The 24,973-nt window shown below is 40.3% G+C and overlaps 1 protein-coding gene across 1 annotated transcript; it reads left to right on the top strand.

Annotated features, from left to right (window-relative positions):
• Positions 1-3,936: 3,936 nt before the first annotated feature.
• On the top strand, positions 3,937-15,585 carry LOC122752812 (olfactory receptor 15-like). The gene is made up of 5 exons (XM_043999738.1): positions 3,937-4,857; positions 8,337-8,345; positions 11,529-11,622; positions 15,169-15,278; positions 15,361-15,585. The coding sequence occupies exons 1-5, from the start codon at positions 3,937-3,939 to the stop codon at positions 15,583-15,585; spliced, it is 1,359 nt and encodes a 452-aa protein (XP_043855673.1).
• Positions 15,586-24,973: the final 9,388 nt, after the last annotated feature.

The following is a 24,973-nucleotide window of genomic DNA, read 5'->3' as shown; positions in this document are numbered from 1 at the left end:
TTTGTTTACTGTTACAGGAATCCATTTCTTCTGCTTCATTTGATATTGATAGCTTCTGTTTTTATATCACTTTATATCCCTTCTACCCTTCTAGTTCTAACATTTTATGTTCTAAAATCCCTTGCACCTCTTAGGCTTTGTATGAGTCTTTCCTATTATAACACAATCCCAATCTAATGAGCATATTTTCCATTATTTAGGTCACATAATCAAGAAAAATACTAATTTGATTATACATGGAATGAAGTCAGGTATGAAAATAAACTAACTGAGTCATAAGGAGTGGAGGAGTTAATCATCTTGACCAAGACAGAGGAGCAAAGGTGCAAAGAATATAAACCAGAAAATAATCTAAAACTTCATCTAGGATCTGGAGTATAATATCTATCTATTAATCTAATCTACATATATGTAATATTTCTTTTATATGATTTCCTAATCATACATTGCTCAAGTTACTATTAAATGAATCTATATTCATGAATCATTCACTGTGAGGGAGGAAGAGAAATGATCATATCTACCTACATACTGATATCTTTGTATATGTACAGATATATTTTAAATCATCCCTTTTCCTAGTCATGTGTTGCTAAAGCTAATATTAAAGTGAGATTGCATTTAAAGATTCAAAATCTGACCCTCAATTCTGATACTATAAGATCAAGGGGAGAATACATGTTCATTTTACTCAATATTCAAAACCCTCATGGCTTTTTGTACTGGCCATAAAAAAGAGGAAGGAAATAACCAAAAGCCAGGCAGGGGAAGTCAACCTCAGAATTTTCATGGAGTGAGTTGAGAGGTAATATAAGGGCATGAGGGCTGAGGAAAAGCTGGGGTCAGTGAGAATCCTGTGTGGTGTCACAAGTGCTCCAGAGCACACTCAAGAATTAGTTTCATTCATTTTATAAAGTTTGTTGGGGAGAATTTGGGTGATACATTATTCAATGTTTTCTGAGGGCCATTTTGTTTCTTTGATTTATTTGGCAGAGTGGTCTTGGTTTGTTGTGGGTTAATCTTATCCCAGTAACAATTCAGAAAATGTAGGGAAGAAGAATAGGATATGGAGACCCATTATTATCAAGGAGTAATATTTGGGGCAGCTAGATGGCACAGTGGTTAAGGCACTGGCCCTGAATTCAGGAGTACCTGAGTTCAAATCCGGCCTCAGACACTTACTAGCTGTGTGACCTTGGGCAAGTCACTTAACCCCCATTGCCTACAAAACCAAAACCAAAAAAAAAAAAAAGGAGTAATATTTTTTTGTTCTTTATACATACTAAAATTATCATACTAGATTAGCTTCATCAGTCATCTAGCCCTGGATTCTATCTCAGGTGAAGGGACAGTTTAGGGGCACATCATACTCGTTTTCTATGACTTCACCTTACAAAGATTAAGATTTTCAGACAACCTAGTTTTCCTGAATGATTATAGATCTTATCATCCATTAATTTATATAAATATTTATTCAAATGATTTTCATTTTTCAGCTTATATTTTTGGGGAAATTCCATAACTTTATTCACTTTTGTGTAGTATAAATAAGCCTTCATTTTATTTATCCTATTCATAGATACCTCCTTTGTGTCCTCGCATCCTAATATTCTGAGATTTGTTGGAAAAAGTCTTTGTTCACTCTATAGGATGTCCCCAAGGTCTTAGTGCACTAGGTCTTTGGGGACACCCTATATATCCCATTTCTTTATATTTTGTTGACTTCAGAGGGCTCTCTTCCTTAAGATTTATCATTCTGGATTGAAATCCTAATCTCTTACTTTTTTTTTCATATAATGGCATCACTCTTTCTCCATTTCTGAAACCTTAGAATCACAGAATCATAGAGGTAAAAGGTGTCTTGAAACTCTGTCATTCCAAGTCATGTATTCTAGGGTTACCTGTATGTCCTTTTCTTGGACACTCCTTCCCCCCGAAAAATAAGAGGATCTCAGAAAATATCTGATTCAGTTCTATGTTAGGAGATTAAAACTAATTAAAAGTCTCTTATCAGGGGCAGCTAGGTGGCACAGTGGATAAAGTACCGGCCCTGGATTCAGGAGTTCAAATCCAGCCTCAGACACTTGACACTTATTAGCTGTGTGACCCTGGGCAAGTCACTTAACCCTCATTGTCCCACCAAAAAAAAAAAGTCTCTTATCACTGCTCTTCAGTACAAGTATAGATACACTCTGGAGAAGGGTGGCGAAGCATGGTACCAGGACCTCTGTTCCCACACAGTTGCTCTCAGATCATTCATCAAGAAGCCCATTCTGGATTTTGCTGTTCTACTCACCTTTTCATACATTCTCACCTCTTTTGTGTTCATGGAATCCTATCTTTATTCATTTGCTTTCTTCTCACTCTTTCCAAATTCCTTTGATCAAACCCATTTGCATTCTACAACCATTCATTCATCCTGAACAACAACTGAATTATTCTACAAATTCAGTACCAACTTAGAGACATAATCATAATGATGGAAGGGACTTCAGAAGCCAAATACTCTAACCTGTGCCCACCTGAAAATCTCCTTCTCCTCTGTAACATCCCCAACAAATGGTCATCCATCCATTGTGCTCATCACAATAATAGCTAATAGCTAGCATTTATATAGAGCTTTAAGCTTTGCAAAGCACTTTACTAATATTATCTTGTTTTATTCTCATAAAACCCTGGGAGGTGTGTGCCCTTATTTTCTCATTGTATGGATGATGGAAGTGAGACAGACAAAGGTTATATGACTTACTCAGGATCATAGAACTAGTAAGTGTCTAAGGTCTGATTTGAACTCAGGTCTTCCTGACTCCAGGTCCAGCACTCTATCTACTGCACCACCTAACTACCTCTAGCCATAAACACTAATTCTACATCTATGCTTCTTCCTTCACTACTCCCAGTTCAATGAGATCAATACCAGTCCCAAACACCCGATGCATCTAAATAGGCCTGAAGAATGATTGTTAGCTGTACCCTCTAGCTTCAGGTGCACAGCTACTTTTCCCTTCCCAAATAACCCTACAATAACCTTCAAATTGGAGTATTTGCTTAGAGTTATCATTCTCTTCATCAACAGGAGAACCTTAGGCAAACATTCTAAGTTTGCAACTATGGTTCCATTTCTGAACCTCTGACAGAAGAGACTTCAGATGTCATCTAGACCAATCTACCATAAATAAAGCAAGAATCCTCTCTACAATATTTGCAAGATATTGTTACCCAGGATCCACTTGAAGACCTATGGCAAGTTGGCACTCAATACTCTTCTTCCTCCCCTGTATGCTTACAGATTTCTATTCCATTTTTGGACAACTCCAATTATCAGGAAGCTTTTCGGTAAATTGAACTTGAATCAACCTCCCTATAACTTTCTAGTTTTGCCTTTTGGATCCAAATAAAACAAGTCAAATCATTTTTCCAGCTAATACTCCTCCCACATTTTAAAGACAATTATCATAGCAACCTTAGCTCCTGTCTTCTCTACTACAAGCTACATATTCCCAATTCTTTCACCTAATCCTCATACGGAATGGTTTTGAGTCCCCTCCCCATCCTGACTGTCTTTCCTAGGTATGCTCTGTGGTCCTGGGCAGGTCACATAACCTCTGTCTGTTTCAGTTTCCTCATAGTTGCTATTCTTGTGGGGGTAAAGTTCCCTGTTCATTTGGGGATTCTTAGAGGTAAAAGGAAAGATAGACCTGGGACTGGCAGAACCAACCTAGTAGATAGCCATGGAGCCAGAAGACCCATGAAATAGTCTTTAATCTTTCTTATCTTTTTTCCTTCCTTTTCTTTTATTCTTATCTTTCCTGAAGACTTGGTATTGTGGAAATTAACCTTGTCCAGAAGTTAGCAGCTCTCACTTATTGCTCTCCTGACAGTTTTCTCAGTATGGTGACCTCTCTCTCTTCCTTAGGCAACAGAAGGTGGCCAGTGATGGGAGGAGACAACAACAGCTCCTTCAAAGGTTTCATCCTGATGGGTGTCTCTGACCATCCCCAACTGGAGATGATCTTTTTTGTTGTTATCCTGTTCTCCTACCTGTTAACCTTGGTGGGCAACTTGACCATTATCCTAATATCACGCCTGGATGCCCGGCTTCACACACCCATGTATTTTTTCCTCAGTAACCTCTCCACCCTTGACCTTGCCTTTACCACAAGCTCAGTCCCTCAGATGCTATTGAATCTGTGGGGACCAAACAAAACTATCAGCTATGGTGGCTGTATAATCCAGTTATATGTCTTCCTCTGGCTAGGTGCCACCGAGTGCATCCTGTTGCTTGTAATGGCATTTGATCGCTATGTAGCTGTTTGCCGGCCCCTGCATTACATGATCATCATGAGTCCTCGGCTTTGCTGGCAGCTAGCTGCTGTGGCCTGGCTAGGAGGCCTGGGAAACTCCCTAATTCAGTCAACATTCACACTGCAGCTCCCATTATGTGGACACCAGGAAGTTGACAATTTCCTCTGTGAAGTACCAGCTCTGATCAAGTTGGCCTGTGTTGACACAAGCCTCAATGAAGCTGTACTCAATGGTGTCTGTGCTTTCTTCACTGCAGTGCCCCTGAGCATCATCCTCATCTCCTATGGTCACATTGCCCGGGCTGTTCTGAAGATTCAATCAGCTGAAGGCCGCCGTAAGGCCTTCAATACTTGTGGTTCTCATTTAACAGTAGTATTCCTCTTTTATGGCTCAGCTATTTATGCCTACCTACTGCCAGCCAAGAATAGTTCCCAAGACCAGGGCAAATTCATCTCTCTGTTTTATTCAGTAGTCACACCCATGGTGAATCCCCTCATCTACACTCTGAGGAACAAAGAGGTGAAGGGGGCACTAAGAAAGTTGTTGGAAAAGGTGAGGGAAGAATGGTGAGGGAAGGGGAGAGTGGGTCATCATATCTCTCCTGTTTTGTATTTTTCTCTTTGTCTGTCTCTGTATCTCTGTCTCTGCCCTTCTGTTTCTGTCTCTTCCTCTTTGTCTCTGTGAAGTTACTGCCTTTCCTCTGCCATCTTGGCTCCTTCCTCTTTTTCTCTATCTTTGTCTCTCTATATCTCTCTCTTCAGATCTACATTAGTATAACAAACTTTGATTTCCATATAAGGTACCTTTGAGTAAGTAGAAAACCTTCCCAACAACCCTGAGCAGTTGGGATCTGGTTAGTGTTATTTGATAATTTTCCACTTAGTGAAGAAAAACATGCAGTAGGTACAGAATATAAGGTCAGAAGCTTTTAGGCTTCAGAAATTATTGGTCTAATATAGATCTAATTTCTATTACTCTGTCTCTATCCCAACTTATATTATTATTGTTGTTGTTATTCACATCTCAAATGAGATGATATATATATATATATAATGCTTTTCAAATCTTATAGTGCTATATAAATGTTAGCTATTATTGTCATATAGTAGTTTTAAAAATTTTTGTCTACTTTTCAAAATACTTTGACATTCATTATCTTGCTTGATTTAGTTCAATACTGAAAAAGATGATTTCATAGATGTCAATATCTCCTTCCCGATACAGATCACCCTTCCCTATCTTTTGGTGGACAGCCTTTCTGAGGTACCATATCTAAAAAATTATTACCCAGTGGCCAGTTTTTAGATGATGAACCTCTCTGCACCTAATTAGACTGGTTTTTAGATGACAGACATACAGATTGTCAACAAACCTTCCTTTGAAACCTTTCAAACTTGGTAGGATCTAGTTGCCTCAGCTTGTGTTCTGCTGTCATAACCTTTGAGAACACAGCCTGTCACAAGAGGCTTTGAAGTAGTGAATTCATGAATGACAAGTATAATTATTTTTCTTGATCAGATGTAGAATATTTGTCTATAGATTTAAAATCATATCAGCTTTATATCCATCTCAATCTCTTCATCTTTCAACTTATCTATTCAGTTTCTCATCCAGACATCTCTCTTTCCTTTCTTTTCTCCCTTTCATTTTTCTAATATATTTTTCTTTCAACCTCATATAATTTTTTTAAACCTCATATAATTTGTTTTTCAGGGCAATGAGGGTTAAGTGACTTGCCTAAGGTCACACAGCTAGTTAAGTGTCAAGTGTCTGAGGCCAGATTTGAACTCAGGTCTTCCTGAATCCAAGGCCAGTGCTTTATCCACTGCACCATCTAGCTGCCCCCCTCATATAATTTTTAATTTTTTTTATGAGGTAATTGGGGTTAAGTGACTTGCCCAGGGTCACACAGCTAGTAAGTGTTAAGTGTCTGAGGCCGGATTTGAACTCAGGTACTCCTGACTCCAGGGCCAGTGCTCTATCCACTGCGCCACCTAGCTGCCCCCCCTCATATAATTTTTAATGACAAATGAGGGGGAAAATTGTTCACTCCTGCCTTCCAAACAAACCAATGTCACTAATAGAAAGAGGAACTTGATACATTTTTATTGATGTAATCCTACTCAAAAGTTATAAGCACTTTGCCACCAGCCTTCTGATCTGGCTAGTGAGTTGCACACCCATATGAGACTCTCCAAACAAGAAAAGGGGCCATGCATAAGGCTCAAAGAAAAGGCAAGAAAAAGTCTTATTAATTTTTTTAGGTCTTGGGTTCATTTCCTCTTCTCCAGTATCCACAGCTTCACTTCTGTAGATCCTGGAACTCAGTAATTAAGTTGGAATGTGTTGACCCAACTTAACAGAATTCTAGTGTGGTAACTATAATGCCAATATGTATCTTTGTAAATCTAACTGGAATTACCAAAGAAAACTAAATCAATGTACTTTCTCCTCAGGTGGGCAACTGAAGTCAGAATCAAAAGTTTTCTTGGTGGCTAGAGAATCAGATAAAAAGATTTTCGATAGGGTTTTAGGAATAATTTTGTTAATACTATTATTAAGCTTTATGAGTTTCCTCTTCATCACTATAAGAATTATATTTGCCAAGTAACCATCTTCATTTAGCTAATCAGGGTCATCCTGTCCTTCAAATAGTGCTTGATGGATAGTAACCTATTTGTCTCTCTTAAACTCCCCCTTTCCTGTATTTCCACACTGTTTCAACCCCACACTCTATTTTCTCAACCAAGTCTTTTGTCACATCATTCTATCCTAATAGAATAATTGTTATTCCAATTCTAATTCTACCTTACAGTCTAGTTTGTCCTCCCACTCCTTAAAAAAAAATCACTTTATTAATCTTACTGGATGGAACCTTTTTCCTCAACATCCCTCTCTCTCCCAGTGAATCTTCTTATGTAATAAAGAAAAATAACTAAACAAAAACAACATACATAGTGACCATATGTGACTATGTATGTAATATTCCATACTCATAGTCCCAGTCCTTCAGTGAAAAGACAGTGATGCTTGATGAACTTCTTACCTTCTCTGTCTCCCTGCTATTTTTTTCCCAGACTATAATTCCATGGATTTCCTTTGGGTGAAACCTTAAAGTTCAATTCTAATTTTAAGGCCACTCCAATTCATATTTTGATCAGGGTACAACACTGGCTTTTTTACTTTCTATCTAAGGAGACATTTCACATTGCCCTCTATTTTTTTTTATTCATTTGGATTTGTTTTATCGTGTCTTGATTTCTCATAAAGTCATTAACTTCTATTTGCTCAATCCTAATTTTTAAGCAATGATTTTCTTCAGAGAACTTTTTTACCTCTTTTTACATTTGGCCAATTTGGCTTTTCTTGCTGTTAACTTTTTTTTCATGACCCTCCTTCACCACTCTCATTTCTCTTTCCATTTTTTCCTCTACCTCTCTTACTTTATCTTCAAAGTCCTTTTTGATTGCCTCTATGGCCTGAGACCAATTCATATTTTTCTTGGAAGCTTTGGATGTAGGAGCCCTGATGTTGCTATCCTCTTCTGAGTGTGCACTTCTATCTTCCTTGTCACTATCTTGGGTTTTTTTGTTTGTTTGTTTTTTGTTGTTTTTTTTAGTGAGGCAATTGGGGTTAAGCGACTTGCCCAGGGTTACACAACTAGTAAGTATTAAGTGTCTGGGACTGGATTTGAACTCAGGTACTCCTGAATCCGGGGCTGGTGCTCTATCCATTGCACCATCTAGCTGCCCCCCTTGTCACTATCTTTTACTTGACTTTTAACTCCTTAAAGTGGGACACTGTTTCCAGGCTGAACCATCCCAAGCTTCAGGGGGTCCCAGATGGTATGATTTAAGGAGGGGCAGGTTCTTCACTTGACTGGCCTGTTCCCTGGTCTGTAGATAACCCCAGGCCAACTTGCTAATTAACCAGGAAGCAAAACTTTGTGTGCTATGGTTGTTAGCTCAGATGACCCTGCGCCCCTCCCCCACCTGGGCCACCACCACTCAAGCCTACTTCCTGGTTCCCAGAAGGGGCGAAAAAAACCCAAGTTCCACCTCAGCACCAGCAGAGACCCCTGTAATCTCCCCCCGCCAAACACTCAGCCTTCTCACCAGACTATGAGCTTAGTTCCAGATGACACAGGCAATACAGCTGATTCAGAGGCTCTGGGGGTCTCTTTCTCTGGCAAGGACTGCCTATGACTGGATCTATATCAGCATCACTGTGGGGTTGGACTCCACTCCCGCTCTAGCACAGCAGCCCCCTCCTTCCAACCTTCTAAGCCATCTTTGGCTGGAAAATAATCTCAGCCCATTCTTTTGTAGGTTCTGCTGCTCTAGGAATTGTTCTATGGCATTATTAGGAGGTTTTTCAGAGTGATCGTGTCGTGAGTTCTAAGAGCTTACTGCCTTTCCTCTGCCATCTTGGCTCCACCCCAGAAATCCCTTTTACTTCCTATCTAAATCAGTTTTTTTACTGGCCATTGATTCATAGACTGATCATCATTCACCTACATCCTCATTTTCACCTTACTGTGGCCTTCAGATATATCATCTGGGTAGTATTAAAGGGAATTCAACTAATCAGGAGCTTAAAAGAAAAGTGGAAATACAAGGCTGAAGACAAAGGAGGCATACAAAGCAATGATAAGGTTCAAAAAGAAAACTTGAGAAATTAGATATAACTTATGACTAAAAGGGAAATGGAAAAGTTTTCATTATATTACAGTTCTACACTATCTAAATATTGACAGATATCAGTATTGAGAGTATGGGACATACTGCATCTGAACTGAGGTGAAGGGCATGGCTGTCTAGGGTATAAGAGGAGAGAGAGAGAGTGTGGTCTATGGAAGATGTTTTATTTGGTTAGCCACAGCATGGAAAACAACATGGAAAGTCCTCTGATTTCAACAAAGCAAGAAACTACAGAATATCTCACTAAGCTACTGTAATGACTGCTATGTCAGTGGACTAGCTCTGTGTTCTTACATATCACTTCATCTCTCTGGGTCTCAGTTTTCTCTTTTGTAAATTCTATGTCCTAAATTCTCTCCCAGTGCTATCATTCTTTTCTAAAATTCTGTGGGTAGCAAAACTGTAGGAGCCCTATCCCAATAGAATAATTTCACTGTATCTAACATTTTCCTAGGAAGGAGATTCCTCTTTTTAAGAATCAGTGTCGGGGCAGCTAGGTGGTACAGTGGATAGAGCACCTGCCCTGGAGTCAGGAGTACCTCAGTTCAAATCCGGCCTCAGACACTTAACACACACTTACTAGCTGTGTGACCCTGGGCAAGTCACTTAACCCCAATTGCCTCATTAAAAAAAAAAAAAGAATCAGTGTCTAAGAAGGCTCACAAAGAATAGCATCTGCATTATCCTCTCTCTTGAGCATCTTAACCAAGAGTACTCACCTATCTAATAATGTCAAAGTTATCTATGGAGTTTTTCTTCAATGATGCCTTTATCCTCCAAACCAACTGGGCTTTGTGAAGTTATTTATTAATTTCAGAGTACCGATCTCCTTACAACTGCAGCCATTTCTTCAGTCCATCCTCAAAATTCAATATACATCCATAACATACACATTATGCATAGTCAGCCTTAGTACTTGCAAGGGGAAGTAGCCCAGTATTCAATATTGCTACAAAGAAATACAGTTATTCAAGCTCCCATGGTACTGAGGACAGGGGTTTACTTTGTTTTTGTGGGGCAATGAGGATTAAGTGACTTGCCCAGGGTCACACAGCTAGTAAGTGTCAAGTGTCTGAGGCCAGATTTGAACTCGGGTCCTCCTGAATCCAGGGCTGGTGCTTTATCTACTGTACCACTTAGCTGCCCCACAGTGGTTCACTTTGAAGGATTTTTTCACTTCTCTTGCTTTCTATACCCCTACCTGGTAAACCTAAAAACAACCAACCAAAACAAAACAAAACAAAACACACAAAAAAACTTGTGTTAGAAGATTGGTCAGAGAAGCTTCCTGATCAGCTTGACAAGTTTACAGGGTGATAAGGCTTTGATTGAGACTTTGATTGTATCTCAATTGTGGATAAATTGGTTGGCTCTCAGTCTCTTGTGAGTCAAAGCCACCCCTTTGCACTGGACCTATTAAGAGAAGGGAGTAAATCCTTTGCTCCTTTTCTTTCACTTTTCTGAGATATCCAGACCAATGAGAGACCTGAGAGCAGATTTTGGCCTATTGGGGGCATAGCCCCAAAGGGAATGGTTGACACTCCACCACTAGTCCACAAACAGCAGCAACCAGGGGCAGTGATAAAGTAGCACAAGTGCAAGTTCCTGGACTCTGAGTGCCTGAACATAACCCTGGAGAGGCAACAATATATACATGTTCAGTGCAAGGCCCTAGAAAACACAGTCAAATAGTGGAAATTCCTGAATTCCAGGATTCCCAGATTCCAGGAAAAAGAAAGGGAGTTCCTAAGCAGTGCCAGCTTTAGGGTTGCCTCAGTAGCAACCCTAAATTTGAACATTCAAGATCCAGACTTTTATCAAGAGAAGAGGGAGTTTCTGGGCAGCACTCTCTTCTTTGGATGGATGTAGTTCCAAAACAGAGGTGCTAAAGATCTGGACTTTGCCATTACCATGAGTTATTTGGTCAATGTAAATCCTATCTGAAAGGGTTTCCCCTCTAGTAACTCCAAGTTTATTTTCCCTTCCAGAGGGAGTCCAAACCACAATGTTAATGAATCTAAGGGGCTACATAAGATGCTGGGCCAAAGTTGGACTCAATAGAAAGAGGAGAATTGTGTTAATCACTTAGAGGCTAATGCAAATCCTTTATGCATTTTATGTCAGGTAAAATAAAGGTTGTTCTATATCCAGTAAATGCATTATTACCTTGAGTGATTGAATAGGACCTAGGAACCCCTTTATCCACGTCTGTAAAAACCTATATATGATCTATATTTTAGCTATATTTGGAGATTTCCCAGAGGGAGCTTTGGGTAATAGCAAAACAAGTCAAAGAAATATTATATTTTTGGAGAAGTCCCCAAGACTGAATAAAATCTGTGTTATCCTAAAATGTAAGGCCACGGGTTACATATGCTCAGAATGTATGGTAAACTGAGTCTTGGTGCTGCTCTTAGCTTTTTGTCAACTTCCTATTGGGGTACTAATTGCTCCCAACAGGTTTTGCCATATATTATTCTCTTGTTCTGGTACGACTTCTTCTGAAGTTCCCTCTTGCCCCAGCAAGAACACTCAGAGCCAATGCTCCTTCCACTGTACCAAGTGCCTCCTAAGGTCCCTTCTAGTTCCACCATTCTACAAGGCATGCGCTACCCACGTAGTTTATGTATATCCACATGGATTGTCTAAATGCAGTTCATGGAAGGCATAGCATTCTCCCTCTGGAATCTTGTCCATCCCTCTCCGGAGACTGTGATTTCTGCCTTGGTGGGAGCAGAAGGGCCTTATGGCTGGCTGCTCTGTTCTCTCTCATCTGACTCTGCTGAGCTTTTCCTTTCCTGACTATTCTTGACTATACACCAACCAGGCTTCTTTGCCACACTTTCAGTGGACTAAATTAGTACCCCCAGGTATTAATTCAGTAACTAACCTGTCACTTATGTAGTAAAAACTCACCCCTATAAAATAAACAGCCTTTGTCTAATCTTCACATAGTCTCCATTTATATCTTTTTTCCTTTTGTTAGTTTTCCCCAATTAATTCTTAAAACAATTACATGCAAATGAGCCTAGAGACCACAATGCTTTGTTAGTGCCATCATTTGCCAGTTCTCAAAGTCGTCCTCTTCCACAGTCTATGTGTCTCAAAACTATGTTTATATACTCACATTATCAGTCTTTTAAAAAATAAAGATACTTTCTCTGTCCCAGTAAACCATAAAATTATTCACATACAAAAGAGGCATCACCCTAAATGTTTTACAAGGTGATTTAAGACTTTATATTTATGCCACAGTTTGATGTGGGTTTGGGGGGATTTCTGCTCCAAAATGCTTGCAACCCACCTGAAAACTATGTTTTACATTCTGATTTTAGTAGTTTTTATTAAACCAAAGTTCTTTTCCTTCCTTAAACAATTAATCCTAAAAGACACAATACCTTTTGCCACTTAAATCCTTTGTTCGTTTACTTTTTTTCTTTATGTTCCACTTTTTTATCCTTCCCCTTTTAACACCAAATTGCTCCCTATGGAAGGGTAGTACTTTAATATACATGTATATAAAATAATTTAAATAACAAAAAGATAAGCTTGAGAATTCATAGCTTGGTAGGTAGAAAATCTAAATTAAAAATCTTAATAAAACTCTGAGGAACAGTTCATATGGAAGACAAAAATGCAAAGATAAAATAAGAAAACAAAATTGCAAATTGTACAACTAGAAGATTTAAAACCCCACCAAATCAGAGCATCAGAGCTAGAGGACTTAGCCCTACAATGTACAAGACAATCTAAGAATAATTAAAACACGAATAGGGGCAGCTAGGTGGCTCAGTGGATAGAGCACCAGCCCTGGAGTCAGGAGTACCTGAGTTCAAATCCAGCCTCAGACACTTAACACTTAATAGCTGTGTGACCCTGGGTAAGTCACTTAACCCCAATTGCCTCACTAAAAAAACAAAAAACAAAATCATAAATAAACAAAGACTCTAAATATAATATTACAATAATTCATACAAGAAAATAGCCCAGAAATTTTGCCAACAGAAATTAAAGCACATCCATAGACCTTCATCAGAGACGAACCTCAAGCTTAAAATATTTAGAAATGTAGTCATCAAAATTCAGAACTTTAGTAGCAAAGATAAATTCTTATAAGTAATAAGGGAGAAACAAATTACATAACCCCTAACACCCTGATGAGAGACATAGAAGGAGCTTTTTGTGAACCTGACTTGCCACTATGAGTGAGAATTGGAAGCATGAGCCCCAGAACATATGCTATAGCATCACTTTTACTCCTTCCCATTCTGTCCCCATAATACCCTCCCCAAATAAAAGCCCACCATTTTAGCAAATAAGGATGGTCAAATAAAATAAATTTATATTATATCGTTTTGGGGGCAAGAAGGATTAAGTGACTTGCCCAGGGTCACACAGCTAGTAAGTGTCAAATGTCTGAGGCTGGATTTGAACTCAGGTCCTCCTGAATCCAGGGCTGGTGCTTTATCCACTGTGCCACCTAGCCGCCCATAAATTTATATTATATTGGCTATACTTCAAAATATGTCTCATTCTGTACCTATTTATTACCTTTCTGCCAAGAGGTGAGAATTATGCTTCTTCATCAGCCTGAATTGGTAATCATTTAGAGCATGCATAAGAGTTCTGAAATCTTTCAAAGTAATGTTCCTTTACAATGTGGTAGGCAATACAAAAATTATTCTCTAGGTTTCTGCTTACTTCACTCTGTGTCAGTTCATACAAGTTTTCTCAGTTTTTCTGAATCCATCCTTTTCATAATTCTTTCTTTCAGGAAATGAGTGTTAAGTGACTTGGCCAGGGTCACACAGCTAGTGTCATCCCTCTCCAAGGGAGATTGTGATTCCTGCCTTGGTGGGAGCAGAAGGGCCTTACGGCTGGCTGCTCTGTTCTCTTTCATCTGACTCTGCTGAGCCTTTCCTCTCTTGACTATTCTTGACTATACACCAACCAGGCTTCTTTGCCACACTTTCAGTGAGGCTGGATTTGAACTAAGGTCCTCCTGAATCCAAGGCTGGTGCTTTATCCACTGTGCCAACTAGCTGCCCCCTTTTCATAATTTCTTATGGTATATTTGTGTTCAAACACTATAATTTATTCAGTCATTCCCCAATTGACAGGTACTTACTTTAGTTCCTAATTCTTGCTACTACAAACAACAACAAAAATGTTGCAGTAAATATTTTTGTGCATTTGGATCCTTTCTCTCTGTCTTTTATCAATTTGGGGTATGAGTCCAGTAGTGGTTTTGCTGAATCAAATTATATGTATGGTTTCATGACTTTGGGGATATAATTCCAAATTGCTTTCCACAGTACTTGGACTATTTCACAGTTCCATCATCAGCGTGTCAGTGTTCTGGTCCACTGACAGATTCTCCAACAATTATTTTCCTTTTTTGTCATTTTTGCCAATCTAATGGGTATAAGATAGAACCTCAGGGTTGTATTAATTTGCATTTCTCTTATTTAGTGATTTTGAGCACTTTCATATGGTTCTTAATAGCTTGCTTTTTTGAGAACTACTTGTACATCTCCTTTGACCATTTACCTATTGGAGAATGGTTCTTATAAATTTGAATCAGTTCTTTGTATATCTTGGATATCAGACCTTTATCAAGGAAACTTTCTGCAAAGATGATTCCCAGTTATATAATTGCCTTCTCTCAGTACTTTTCTACACATTTTTGACAGATGAAGAAAAATGTGAAAGTAAGAACTAAGGGCTCTTCATTCCATTACCAGATTAGGCTATGGTGCTAAAAACGTCCCTGGCCATTTATTCTAACTGAGGGTCTCAAGGAGAGGGTGCCAGAGGTCAGATGTGGGGCCTAGAGTGGCTGGTTAGACACTGTAATTCCAAGTCAAGAGAATTTAATGGTGGACGAAGAAAGGTTTCCATCCCCTTTAGGAAAAAAGATATCCTAATAGGATAGGAAGGTTTTGACCGCCACAGAATTCCTGAGGAACAGAGAAGAGACTGCTGGGACTCTATCCCAGGTACCCAAGCCGAGGTACATCCTTAGGTATGCATACTCCTGCCCCTGCTTCAGTCCACTCCATAGGAAGGACTCTTCCCAGGATGGGCAGAGAAGCCTTATCTTCTCAATCCTATCATGCTTTAACCCTCCCTTTCCACTGTCCCTGTTCTCTTTCCTTCACAGCGTTCCCCGTCTCTTCACTCCAAAAAGTAGGCCACGCCTCTCACACGCCAAGGCACATGATGCCAGGAGAGGGGCATAGTTGCGATGTACTGTGTTTGGAAATGCGAAAGGCAAGATAGATTGCAGCAAAGCTGGTAGCACCCCCCCCCCCACCCCACCCCCAGCACCAGTGCCTGGCATTCCTCACAGCAGCCACAGGGGGCGCTGGAGACAAGGCGCTACGGCTGTGACGGGTCGGGAACGGGAATCAGTGCTTTGGGTGATAAGTCAAGAATCCTTCTCTCTCAAAGTGGGGTTTACTGTTCATTTATAGGACGGCGTGGCGGGGGAGGGGGGGTCGGAGGCGGAGAAGCGAGGGTTTCTCTACTCCCTAGCTTCTTAAAACTGTGGATCGTGGCCCTATATGAGATCGCGTAACTGAATATAGGGTCCCGAAAAATTTGTCAACAGTAACAGGTTACGTATACCCATTTTATATACTTATATACCAGGTCCCGTAAAAATTTCTCGGGCGAAAAAGGGTCCCGAGTGAAAACGTTTTAAGACATCCTGCCCTACGCTACCTAGGCTGGGTCTGGACGCATGCGCTCTCAGAGTCCCAGCTGACCCTGTGGCGCTCAGCTTCCGTTTTGGAATTCTAGCCAGATGAGGCTTTTGGTTCTGGGGCGGGGCTGGGCGGAGCCGGGCATCCGGGCGGGGCGGGACTTTAGTGAGTCATCACCTGCTTTCTGTGGAGCTTAGGTGGGCGTAGACTCCCCGGACTGGTGAGGACAGAAGGAACCCCTGATGATCCAAGACACTCGGCCTCTAAGTTCCAGAGCCCAGGAACCTCCCACCCTCTTTCTGATTTGAGCAAATTCATAGATAGGATCATGTATTCAGATTGGAAGGGATCCCAGGAAAGTGGAACCCCCTTCATGTTACAGATGTAGAACCCCGCCGAACCCCGCCTACCCCTAACCCCCCTGCTCATGTGACAGCTATAGAGACTGAGGCCCAAGATCGCACAGGTGGTAGAGTAGGACGCCATTGCTCCCTCCCCAGAAAGACCGTCTTTTTGGAACCTGGGAAGCTGGAACTATTTGTTCTTTGATGCCAGGGATTGTTAATGCCTTAGATTTATTTTGTGTCCCCTACAGTGTTCAATAAGTATAACAGAATGTCAGCTCAGGAGGGACCTCGGGAAAAGGAACTGTCAGGAGGGTCCTTAGAGCATGAACCTGGGAGAAGAAAGTTAGAACTTCCACCTCACTCCCCCCCCCCCCCCAACCTTTATGTAGCTTGGTGCAATGGAAAGAGCACTGGGTCTTGGAATCAGAAGGGACACTAGTCCTATTAACACTTAGTGTTTGTGTGATCCCGGGCATGTTACCTAATATCAGAGTCCACTTTTCAATCTGTGAAAGAGAGACCTTAGAATATAGGAGTGTCAGGTAAGGGAAGAACCTTAGAGCTCACATGTTCCCACCATCTCATTTTCAAAAGGAAACGATTATTTATCAATTGATCAATCCCGTGATCTCAATATTTACTTCTCCATTCCTCTACATCTTGTGCCCAGCTCTGGCAAGGCAGAATAAGTAGGTAGAGAAATGGTATTTACCATTCTAGACTTGATTGATAAAGAAGGGAATTTGAGCAAGAGTGGTGTATTATTTTTCTCTTTCATAAGTGGATGAGGGTGAGATTGGGGTGGACTCATCTCTTGATGCTGCCTTTCTCTCTAACCAGAGTGTAACTCTATTCACAAGGGGCCCTTTTAAGTTCCAACTAAAATCTCACCTCTTAGAGGAAGCCTTTACCTACCCTTCTTAATTTCAGTGCCTTCACTCTATTAATTATTTCCATTTCTCTGGTATATAGCTAACTTTGTATATATTTGTTTGCACGTTGTCTCCCCATTAGATTATAAACTTGATGTAGGAGGCAAAAAGGGGGTTAACAGGAAAACCTAAGACCCAAGCTCTAATTCACATATGAGCTCTAAAAGGGATTCAGACCCCAGTTAATGAATAACTTACAAGTCAGGATGCTAGGTTCTTGTACCCACAGAAATCAGTACCCATAATGGGACCATTAAGGGTGAGGTCATATAACAATGAAAAAAATGACAGGCTATAGAAATTTAAACTAGAAATAAATGAAAAATGAAGATGTTTTGAAACTAGCCATAGGAATCAGAAAGACACATGCACAGAAAAGGCCAAATTTATCCCCAGATTCACCTTATGACATGTAAACCCCCAAAACACACCTCCACAGAAAAAGGTACCTGCCTCGGGGGTTGGCCTAGGACCCCCAGGAACTCCAAAATTAGGATAAGCCCTCCCCTGTACCTCCACAAGGTGGAGATTATTATAATGAGACTGATATCAATTTATCCATACTATAAATAAAGCTATCTTTTCTTTCTTTATTTGAGAGATACCTTTCCACTTTTCTGGTTCTCTCCCTGTGTTCACTCACAGTATTGCAATAAAACTTGGGAAACTGAGTCACCGAGTCTTGTAATTCTTTCGGGATGACTCATGATCAATTGGACCCTAATTCCATCCCACCTCAAGCTCCTTGAGAGCAGGGACTGTCTTTTACCTCTTTTTGTATTTCCAGTGGCTAGCACAGTTTCTGGCAGATAATAGGCACTTAATATTTATTGAATTGAAAAGAGCTCTAGAAATTGAAGTTTGAGCCCCACAGTTTAGGATCCACTTGGAGTGAGATTCCTCTTCCCCCTCCTATGATGACAGAGACCAGGACAACAGGAGGTGACAATGACTCAGAGATCTTTCTGTCAACACTTCAGACTCTTCTGCTGCATAACTCAGCTCCCTTTCATCTTATACTATAACACTTGAGGGAACCCTGTTTGTTTTGTTATAAGGGATCTTGTGTACAGTTTCAAGGCCTCCCTGGAGACAGAGGATGACTTTCACTGCTCTTTGTGATCTGAATTTGGACTGTGGCTCTAGCTTAGAAAATAAATAGGCTGCAGGGGTGGGGGGGGTGGGGGGGGGGGAGGCTGGGGGCAAAGTGGATAAAGCTCCAGCCCTGGATTCAGGAGGACCTGAGTTCAAATCCAACCTCAGACACTTAACACTTACTAGCTGTGTGACCCTGGGCAAGTCACTTAACCCTCATTACCCTGCAATAGATAAATAAATAAATAAATAAATAAGTAGACTGTCATCACTAGTGGGTTTTGGGTTATTGGTGGTGAGCAATGTATGTTTAGTACAGACTGGCCAAGGTGATCCAAGACTTCAGGAAAGAAACTCCAGAGAGATGGAAACAGTCTTCAAAAGTAAGTTCACATTTGTACCAGTCCCACATAGCTTGATAATTGAATGAGAGAAAGAGGACAAATAATGAAGGAGCTTGAAGGGTTTTGGTCATGGATCTAGGGCTTGTAAGGCACTCTTTACTCAATTATACATTATGCCAACTCTTTCAGTCAGAGAGCCAAAGCAGTATCCCCAGAGAGCTGTTAACTACTCACTGCTCACTAATGCAGTATGCTCAGCCTAGATCCCATTTTTTAATTGTTGAAACTATCCTTTGGGAATCCAAAGCCTAGCACTTAGGCTGTTGTAATGAATAAAGCACAGGACTTGGATCTGAGTTGAATCCTTCCACTAGCTGTGTAACTCTGGGTTAGTCACTTAAGCTCTCTGTGCCTCAGTTTCCTCACCTGTAAAATTGGGCTAATACCCCCTAACTTCACAAGGTTATTGTGAAGATCAAATGAGAAATCATATAGTACTATATAAATGTACATTTTTTTTTTGCAGGCCAGTGAGGATTAAGTGACTTGCCCAAGGTCACACAGCTAGTAAGTGTCAAGTATCTGAGGCCAGATTTGAACTCAGGTCTTCCTGAATCCAGGGCCGGCACTTTATCCACTGTACCACCTAGCTGCCCCCTAAATGCCATTATTGTTATAAAGTCATGTAGGGAAGCCAAAAGCCTCTGGAATAGTGAATGGGGGTGTTTATGATATTTTGCATATGAAATGAGACCTCTGGAGTCTTTTCCTATATCTTCTTTGTATCAGACTGCATAGCTTCTCATGGACAAGGACTATGTTTATATTTATGACCTATAGGCCCATTTATTATAAGAGAGGGAGGAAGAGAGAGAGAGGGGGGGTGGGGGAGAGAGAAAGAGAGAATAATGAGTAGTGAATAATAATGGAAGATGATATTGAGTGTGTGCCAAATAGCGGCCATGGCCTGAATCTTATTGAATTCACTGAGTTAGGAGGGAATGGAGAAAGAGCATCTGATGGGAGAAGGTGAATCAGACCTAGTATTTTCAGTAGCTACAGGGCTGGATATTGATGAGTTTCCTGCTGAATTTGGGGTTCCTATCCAGTAATAAAGATTTGGAACAGAATTAAAGCAAATTTTTGACAAAAAAAGAACATTGTTGGCAGTTGATCTCTTAGATAAAAGAAAAGCGAGGTTTAGTCACTCGAATCCTTTCCCCTTCTTCAGGAAAGCCAATATTCCAACTTCCTGCCTTTCACCAAAAGGAGAGCCCAGAAGACAGCAGATGGCAACTGTATTCCTTCCAGCTGGGTCCCAGATGAATTATTAATGGTTCCCTTCATCATTATTGATATTAACAGTTCAGGCATTTGAAATAAATTATTAGGACCCTCTAAAACTTTAGGGTCTTCTGCTCTATCAAGATAATTTTTTCTGTCTAACAATGAGGCTAGGGATTGATGGGAATAGCACTCCCAAAGGTTTGCCTGAACCTCTAGTATAAGAACTTTCTCTCTCTCTACAACCTTTATGACTCACCTCTTCCTCCTCATGAGACCTAGCTTCCTTCCACTTTCTTTCTTTCTTCTTCTTTTTTTGTTTTTTTTGGTGAGGCAATTGGGGTTAAGTGACTTACCCAGGGTCACACAGCTAGTAAGTGTTAAGTGTCTGAGGCTGGATTTGAACTCAGGTCCTCCTGAATCCAGGGCTGGTGCTCTATCCACTGTGCCACCTAGCTGCCCCATAGCTTCCTTCCACTTGAAGAGAGGCGTAGCCCCCTAAAAGAAGGTGGTTGCCAGTGAAAGTTGTTTTGGAACCAGCCACTTAAAAGGATAAATCTCTTGTAGTTAGCTCCTGCATTTTGTTTACCTCCATCCACAGAGGAGACTCTTGATCTCATGTCTTCTGACCTTTGTGATCCTTTCTCTGCCCCTCACACCAGGAGAGAAAATTGCTATTTTCTCAGTAGCAGTAGGTTCCAGTGTTATTGCAGAAACCAATCATATGTGAGGATGTAACCATGCCCTGATCCCAGGAAGAGTGGGAGCATCTGAACTCTACTCAGATAGCCCTTTACAGGGGTGTCATGCAGGAGTACAGAAATGTGTTCTCATTAGCTAAGTACCCATTTGTCATTTCTCTGATAGATTTCAGCTAGTGTGTTTTCTGCTTCTGTCCAGAAACATCCACACACCTAAACTCATTCCCCCCTAGCTCCTTTGGCAAAGGAGATTCAGAAACTTACCTTCTTCCTCTGTTTTTTGTTTTTTTAAGGGAATGAGAATTCTGGGATTTTAAAATTTTCCAGAATAAAAATATTCCTGTTCCTATGCCTAGGGAAATAAATGTCCCCTCTCATAATTCTCTAGACTCAATGGTGTGTAAAGAATTGTGATTTGAGGTTTTTATGACCTCATCTTTTGGCTAGAATTTAAAAAGCCCCAGCCCAAGCACTGGCCAGGACTGCACAGGCATGGTGCTCTACCCACTGGCTGTAGCTGTTGCCATGGTGCTGGCAGCTCATGTCATCACCATGCGCCAACACCTACATGAGCCTGGCAAAATTATAATGACTGGAAGCCCAATGAGGACAGTTATGTGACTGTCAATCAGGGCTGCCAGCAAATTAGCTTGGGGCTGTGTGTGGACAACCTGGGGTTTGCTGGGAAAGAAAAGGGAGGAGATTCGCCATTCTGGCATATGAGCTGGATAGATGGGCTGCAGCTGTGTGTTTTGCTGAGCCCTGGGAAGTGGTGATTGCAGGTCATATAATTTTCCTTTCCCCATTCCTTTTTTTTCCCTTGTCCTTAGTTCTACTAATCTTACTTGTGTTTTAAGTTCATTATTGTTAATAAACCCTGTTCTGTTTTTGAAAGAGGCTGTTAATCTCCTTCCTTGCCCCAATATTGCAGTGAGCTGCCTAATTAACACTTCTCAATTAAAATTTGGCCCCTACAGGTGTCACAAATAGGTATTTCCTTTGCCATTCCAAAATTTTATCTTTTCTTTTTAAGTAATGCCTCACCTTCCAAAACAACTCCTCTAAATACTTTTCTTCCGATTTCATCTTTCTCAGGGAGATCCCTGGGGGTGGGGGTGATCTAATATTAAAGTAACTTTGTAAAAAATAAAATAAAAGGTTTTTTGGTTTTTCAAAGTTTTATAATTTTATTCTTGATAGACTGAGTCCTAGATATTTTATGCATTTTGTAGTAATTTTTTTATCCCCTCATTTTATTTTATTTATTTTATTTTATTTTTTTAAAAATAAAAGTATTTTGTTATTTTCCAGTTACATGTAGAAATAGTTTTCAACATTTGTTTATATAAGATTTCCAATTTCAAATTTTTCTCCTTCCTCCTCTCCCTTCCCCCCTCCCCTAGACAGCAAGTAATCTGATCTAGGTTATATATACATAATAACATTAAACATATTTCTGCATTAGTCTTGGAGAAAGGTATTCTTGTTAATTATAGGCATTCAAATGAATGAGAGATAATGTCTTTGTTGGGGATGAGTTGTGGTCTGGAAAACCAGATAGCTCCAGTTCTGCAATGACATTTTTATGAGCAAGCTATTATATATATATATAAGATGATAGAAAGAGCACTGAACTTGGACTCAGGTAACCTGAGTTTGTTACAGATCAGGACACCATATGACCTTGGACAAATTGTTTCAACTTTGTGAGCTTTGCTTTCTTCATCTGTGAAAGAGATTGAACCAGATGATTTCTAGATCAAAGCTATAACAGTCTGTGATTTGAATCAACCCAAAGGAATGATTTATTACTATATCAGAAGATTGTAATGGTTTCTATTTGCATAGCCTTCTTTGAATACATCTTCAGATGATTTAGTACAGTGGTAGGGATAAGGATGTGAATTGGCTATAGCATTAAAGATCTTGAGCTGGAAGTTCCATTAAAGATTATGGAAACTAAACTTTCATTTTACACATGAGAAAACTCGCTCCAGGTCACATAGGTCATAAGTGGTAGAGGCGGGATTTGAACTTAGGGCATGTGAGTGTTCATCATTCCTTCTACTGCATGAGTAGAGTAACTGGTAGAAGGTACTGTTTAAATCTCCTGTGACAGGTAACATACAGTCTTGGTTTGAGTGTCCAATTGTAATTTTTTTTTTGAGAGGTAATGGGGGTTAAGTGACTTGCCCAGGGTCACACAGCTAGTAAGTGTTAAGTGTCTGAGGCTGGCTTTTGAACTCGGGTCCTCCTGAATCCAGGGCTGATGCTTATCCACTGTGCCACCTAGCTGCCCCACAATTATAATTTAACAAGAAAATAAACTGAGGCAATTCTCCAAGCAAGATAACCTTTGTTTTTTGTTTGTTTGGGGTTTTTTGCAGGGCAATGGGGGTTAAGTGACTTGCCCAAGGTCATACAGCTAGTAAGTGTCTGAGGTTGGATTTGAACTCAGGTCCTACTGAATCCAAGGCTGGTGCCTTATCCACTGCGCCACCTAGCTGCCCCCCAAGATAACCTTTATTAATGGGGCATACTGCCTGTCAAAAAATGAATCAATGGATTGGCTCCATTTATGTTAAAGACCCCAAACAAAAGGACAGTTCCTCTTTTATAGGTTTTGGGGAGTACAGAACAAAGAACAGAATAGGATAGATGGTATCATGGGAATGGGTACAATATGATTAGTTACAGAACTGAGGTGCAGGAAACATGATTGGCTGGACAGCCCTTGACTTTCCTCCTGAGTGTCCAGGTACAAGATAACAAACCAGACATCCTTGAAAGATAACTTGGTGGTATAAAGATATTAGTCTTGACTCCTTTGTGTTCACACACATCCCCCAAGGTCAGTTAAATCCCTTGAGGCAAAAATATATTGATCAGTGATTAGAAAGAGAACTGGGGGGTGGGGGGAGGCAGCTAGGGTGGCACAGTGGATAGAGTACCAGCCCTGGAGTCAGGAGGATCTGAGTTCAAATCCGACCTCAGACACTTGACACTTACCAGCTTGTTTCACACACACATGCACCAAAAAAAAAAAAGAAAAAGAAAAAAAGAGAGAGAACTGGATTTTTTCAATTTAACTCTTTACAGACTAGCTGAATCTCTGAACTAAGTTCAATTACAGGACAAAATCAAATATTTGTAAATAGGATTGATAAGAAAATCATACAGGATCAATTCAATCTCAACATCTTTGAACTTTCTTGAGAGGCATACAACACTGAGCTTGGAGTCCGAAAGACATGAGTTCAAATCTGGCCTCGAACACTTACTAGATGGGTGATCCTGGGCAAGTCACATATCTGCCTGTTTCCCCAGCTGTAAAGTGGGATTAATAACAAAAACCTACTCCCCAGGGTTATTGTGAGGATCAAATGAGTTATATTTGTAAAGGGTTTATTGGAATGTCTGGCACATAGTAGGTACTTAATAAATGCTTATTTCCTTTCTTAAGGAAATAAGAGATCCACTTGCCTGGATGAAATACATACTTTTGTCATTGTTTTCCTGATAATTACATTTCCTTTCTGCTAACTTTACCTTGGTTTTTCTCTTGTTCTTTGAAACCACTGACAGATTATCTACTGAATCTAAGTCCTAGTAAACAAATATTCTTACCAAAGGTTATTTAAACATTCCCTTAAAATTTAATTTTACCTATAAACCAAACAGGTATTTTGACACTTTAAATATCAAAATAATCCTCAATGACTTTCCATCTTTTCTCCCTATCCCTCTGTTAAATTCTAGTGTGGTAGGGAAAGTACTGGGCTGAGTAAAAACCAGTGAGCAAGTCCTGCCTTTCCTACTAATTTACTGTGTGACTTTGGGTAAGTTACAATCTCTCTGGGCCTATTTTTTTCATCTGCAAAATTAAGGGGACTAGATGACTTCTAAGGTCCTTTCCTACTCAGGATTCTACAAATGACTAGCCCCTTTCCACTCTCATCACAGCCTCACTACTTCAGTCTTCCTAGGAATAGATGCAGACGAAGGGCAAAAAGCAAGAATCTTCCCCACATTCCACTAACCTGTCAGCAAGCAGAGAACTCAAAATCCCACTCACACCCCAATGCTTACTACCTGTATGACTTTCCCTGAGCCTAGTTCTTCATTTGTAAAATAAGATGGTAGCACTAAACTGAATTCCCTTCCAATTCTAGATCAATGATGGGGCAGCTAGCTAGTTGATCCAATGGATAGAGCCATAGGCCTGGAGTAAGGAAGATTTGAGTTCAAACTTAGCTTCACACATTTACTAGCAATGTGACCTGTTAATTTCTGTCCGCCTCAGTTTCTTCAACTGTAAAATGGGTTATTATGAGGCTCAAATGAGATACTGGTAAAATGCTTGGCATAGTGCTTGGTACATAGTAGGTACTGTTGCAGGCCCAGGGCGCCCCAGAAGTTCTCTGGGGCACATCAAAGAACCTTCTCCTTGAGAAACTAATCCAAAGGACAGACACACCTAAAGAGATAAGTGGAACCAGATCTGACTGAGCTAGCTTCGGGACCTCCATCCTTCAGTTCTAGTCTCCCTCAACCCTGG

The sequence above is a fragment of the Dromiciops gliroides genome, chromosome 1 (assembly GCF_019393635.1).
Source record: "Dromiciops gliroides isolate mDroGli1 chromosome 1, mDroGli1.pri, whole genome shotgun sequence".
Taxonomy (NCBI): domain Eukaryota; kingdom Metazoa; phylum Chordata; class Mammalia; order Microbiotheria; family Microbiotheriidae; genus Dromiciops; species Dromiciops gliroides.
Note: the sequence above shows the minus strand (reverse complement) of the source record. Positions and strands in the feature narration are given on the sequence as shown.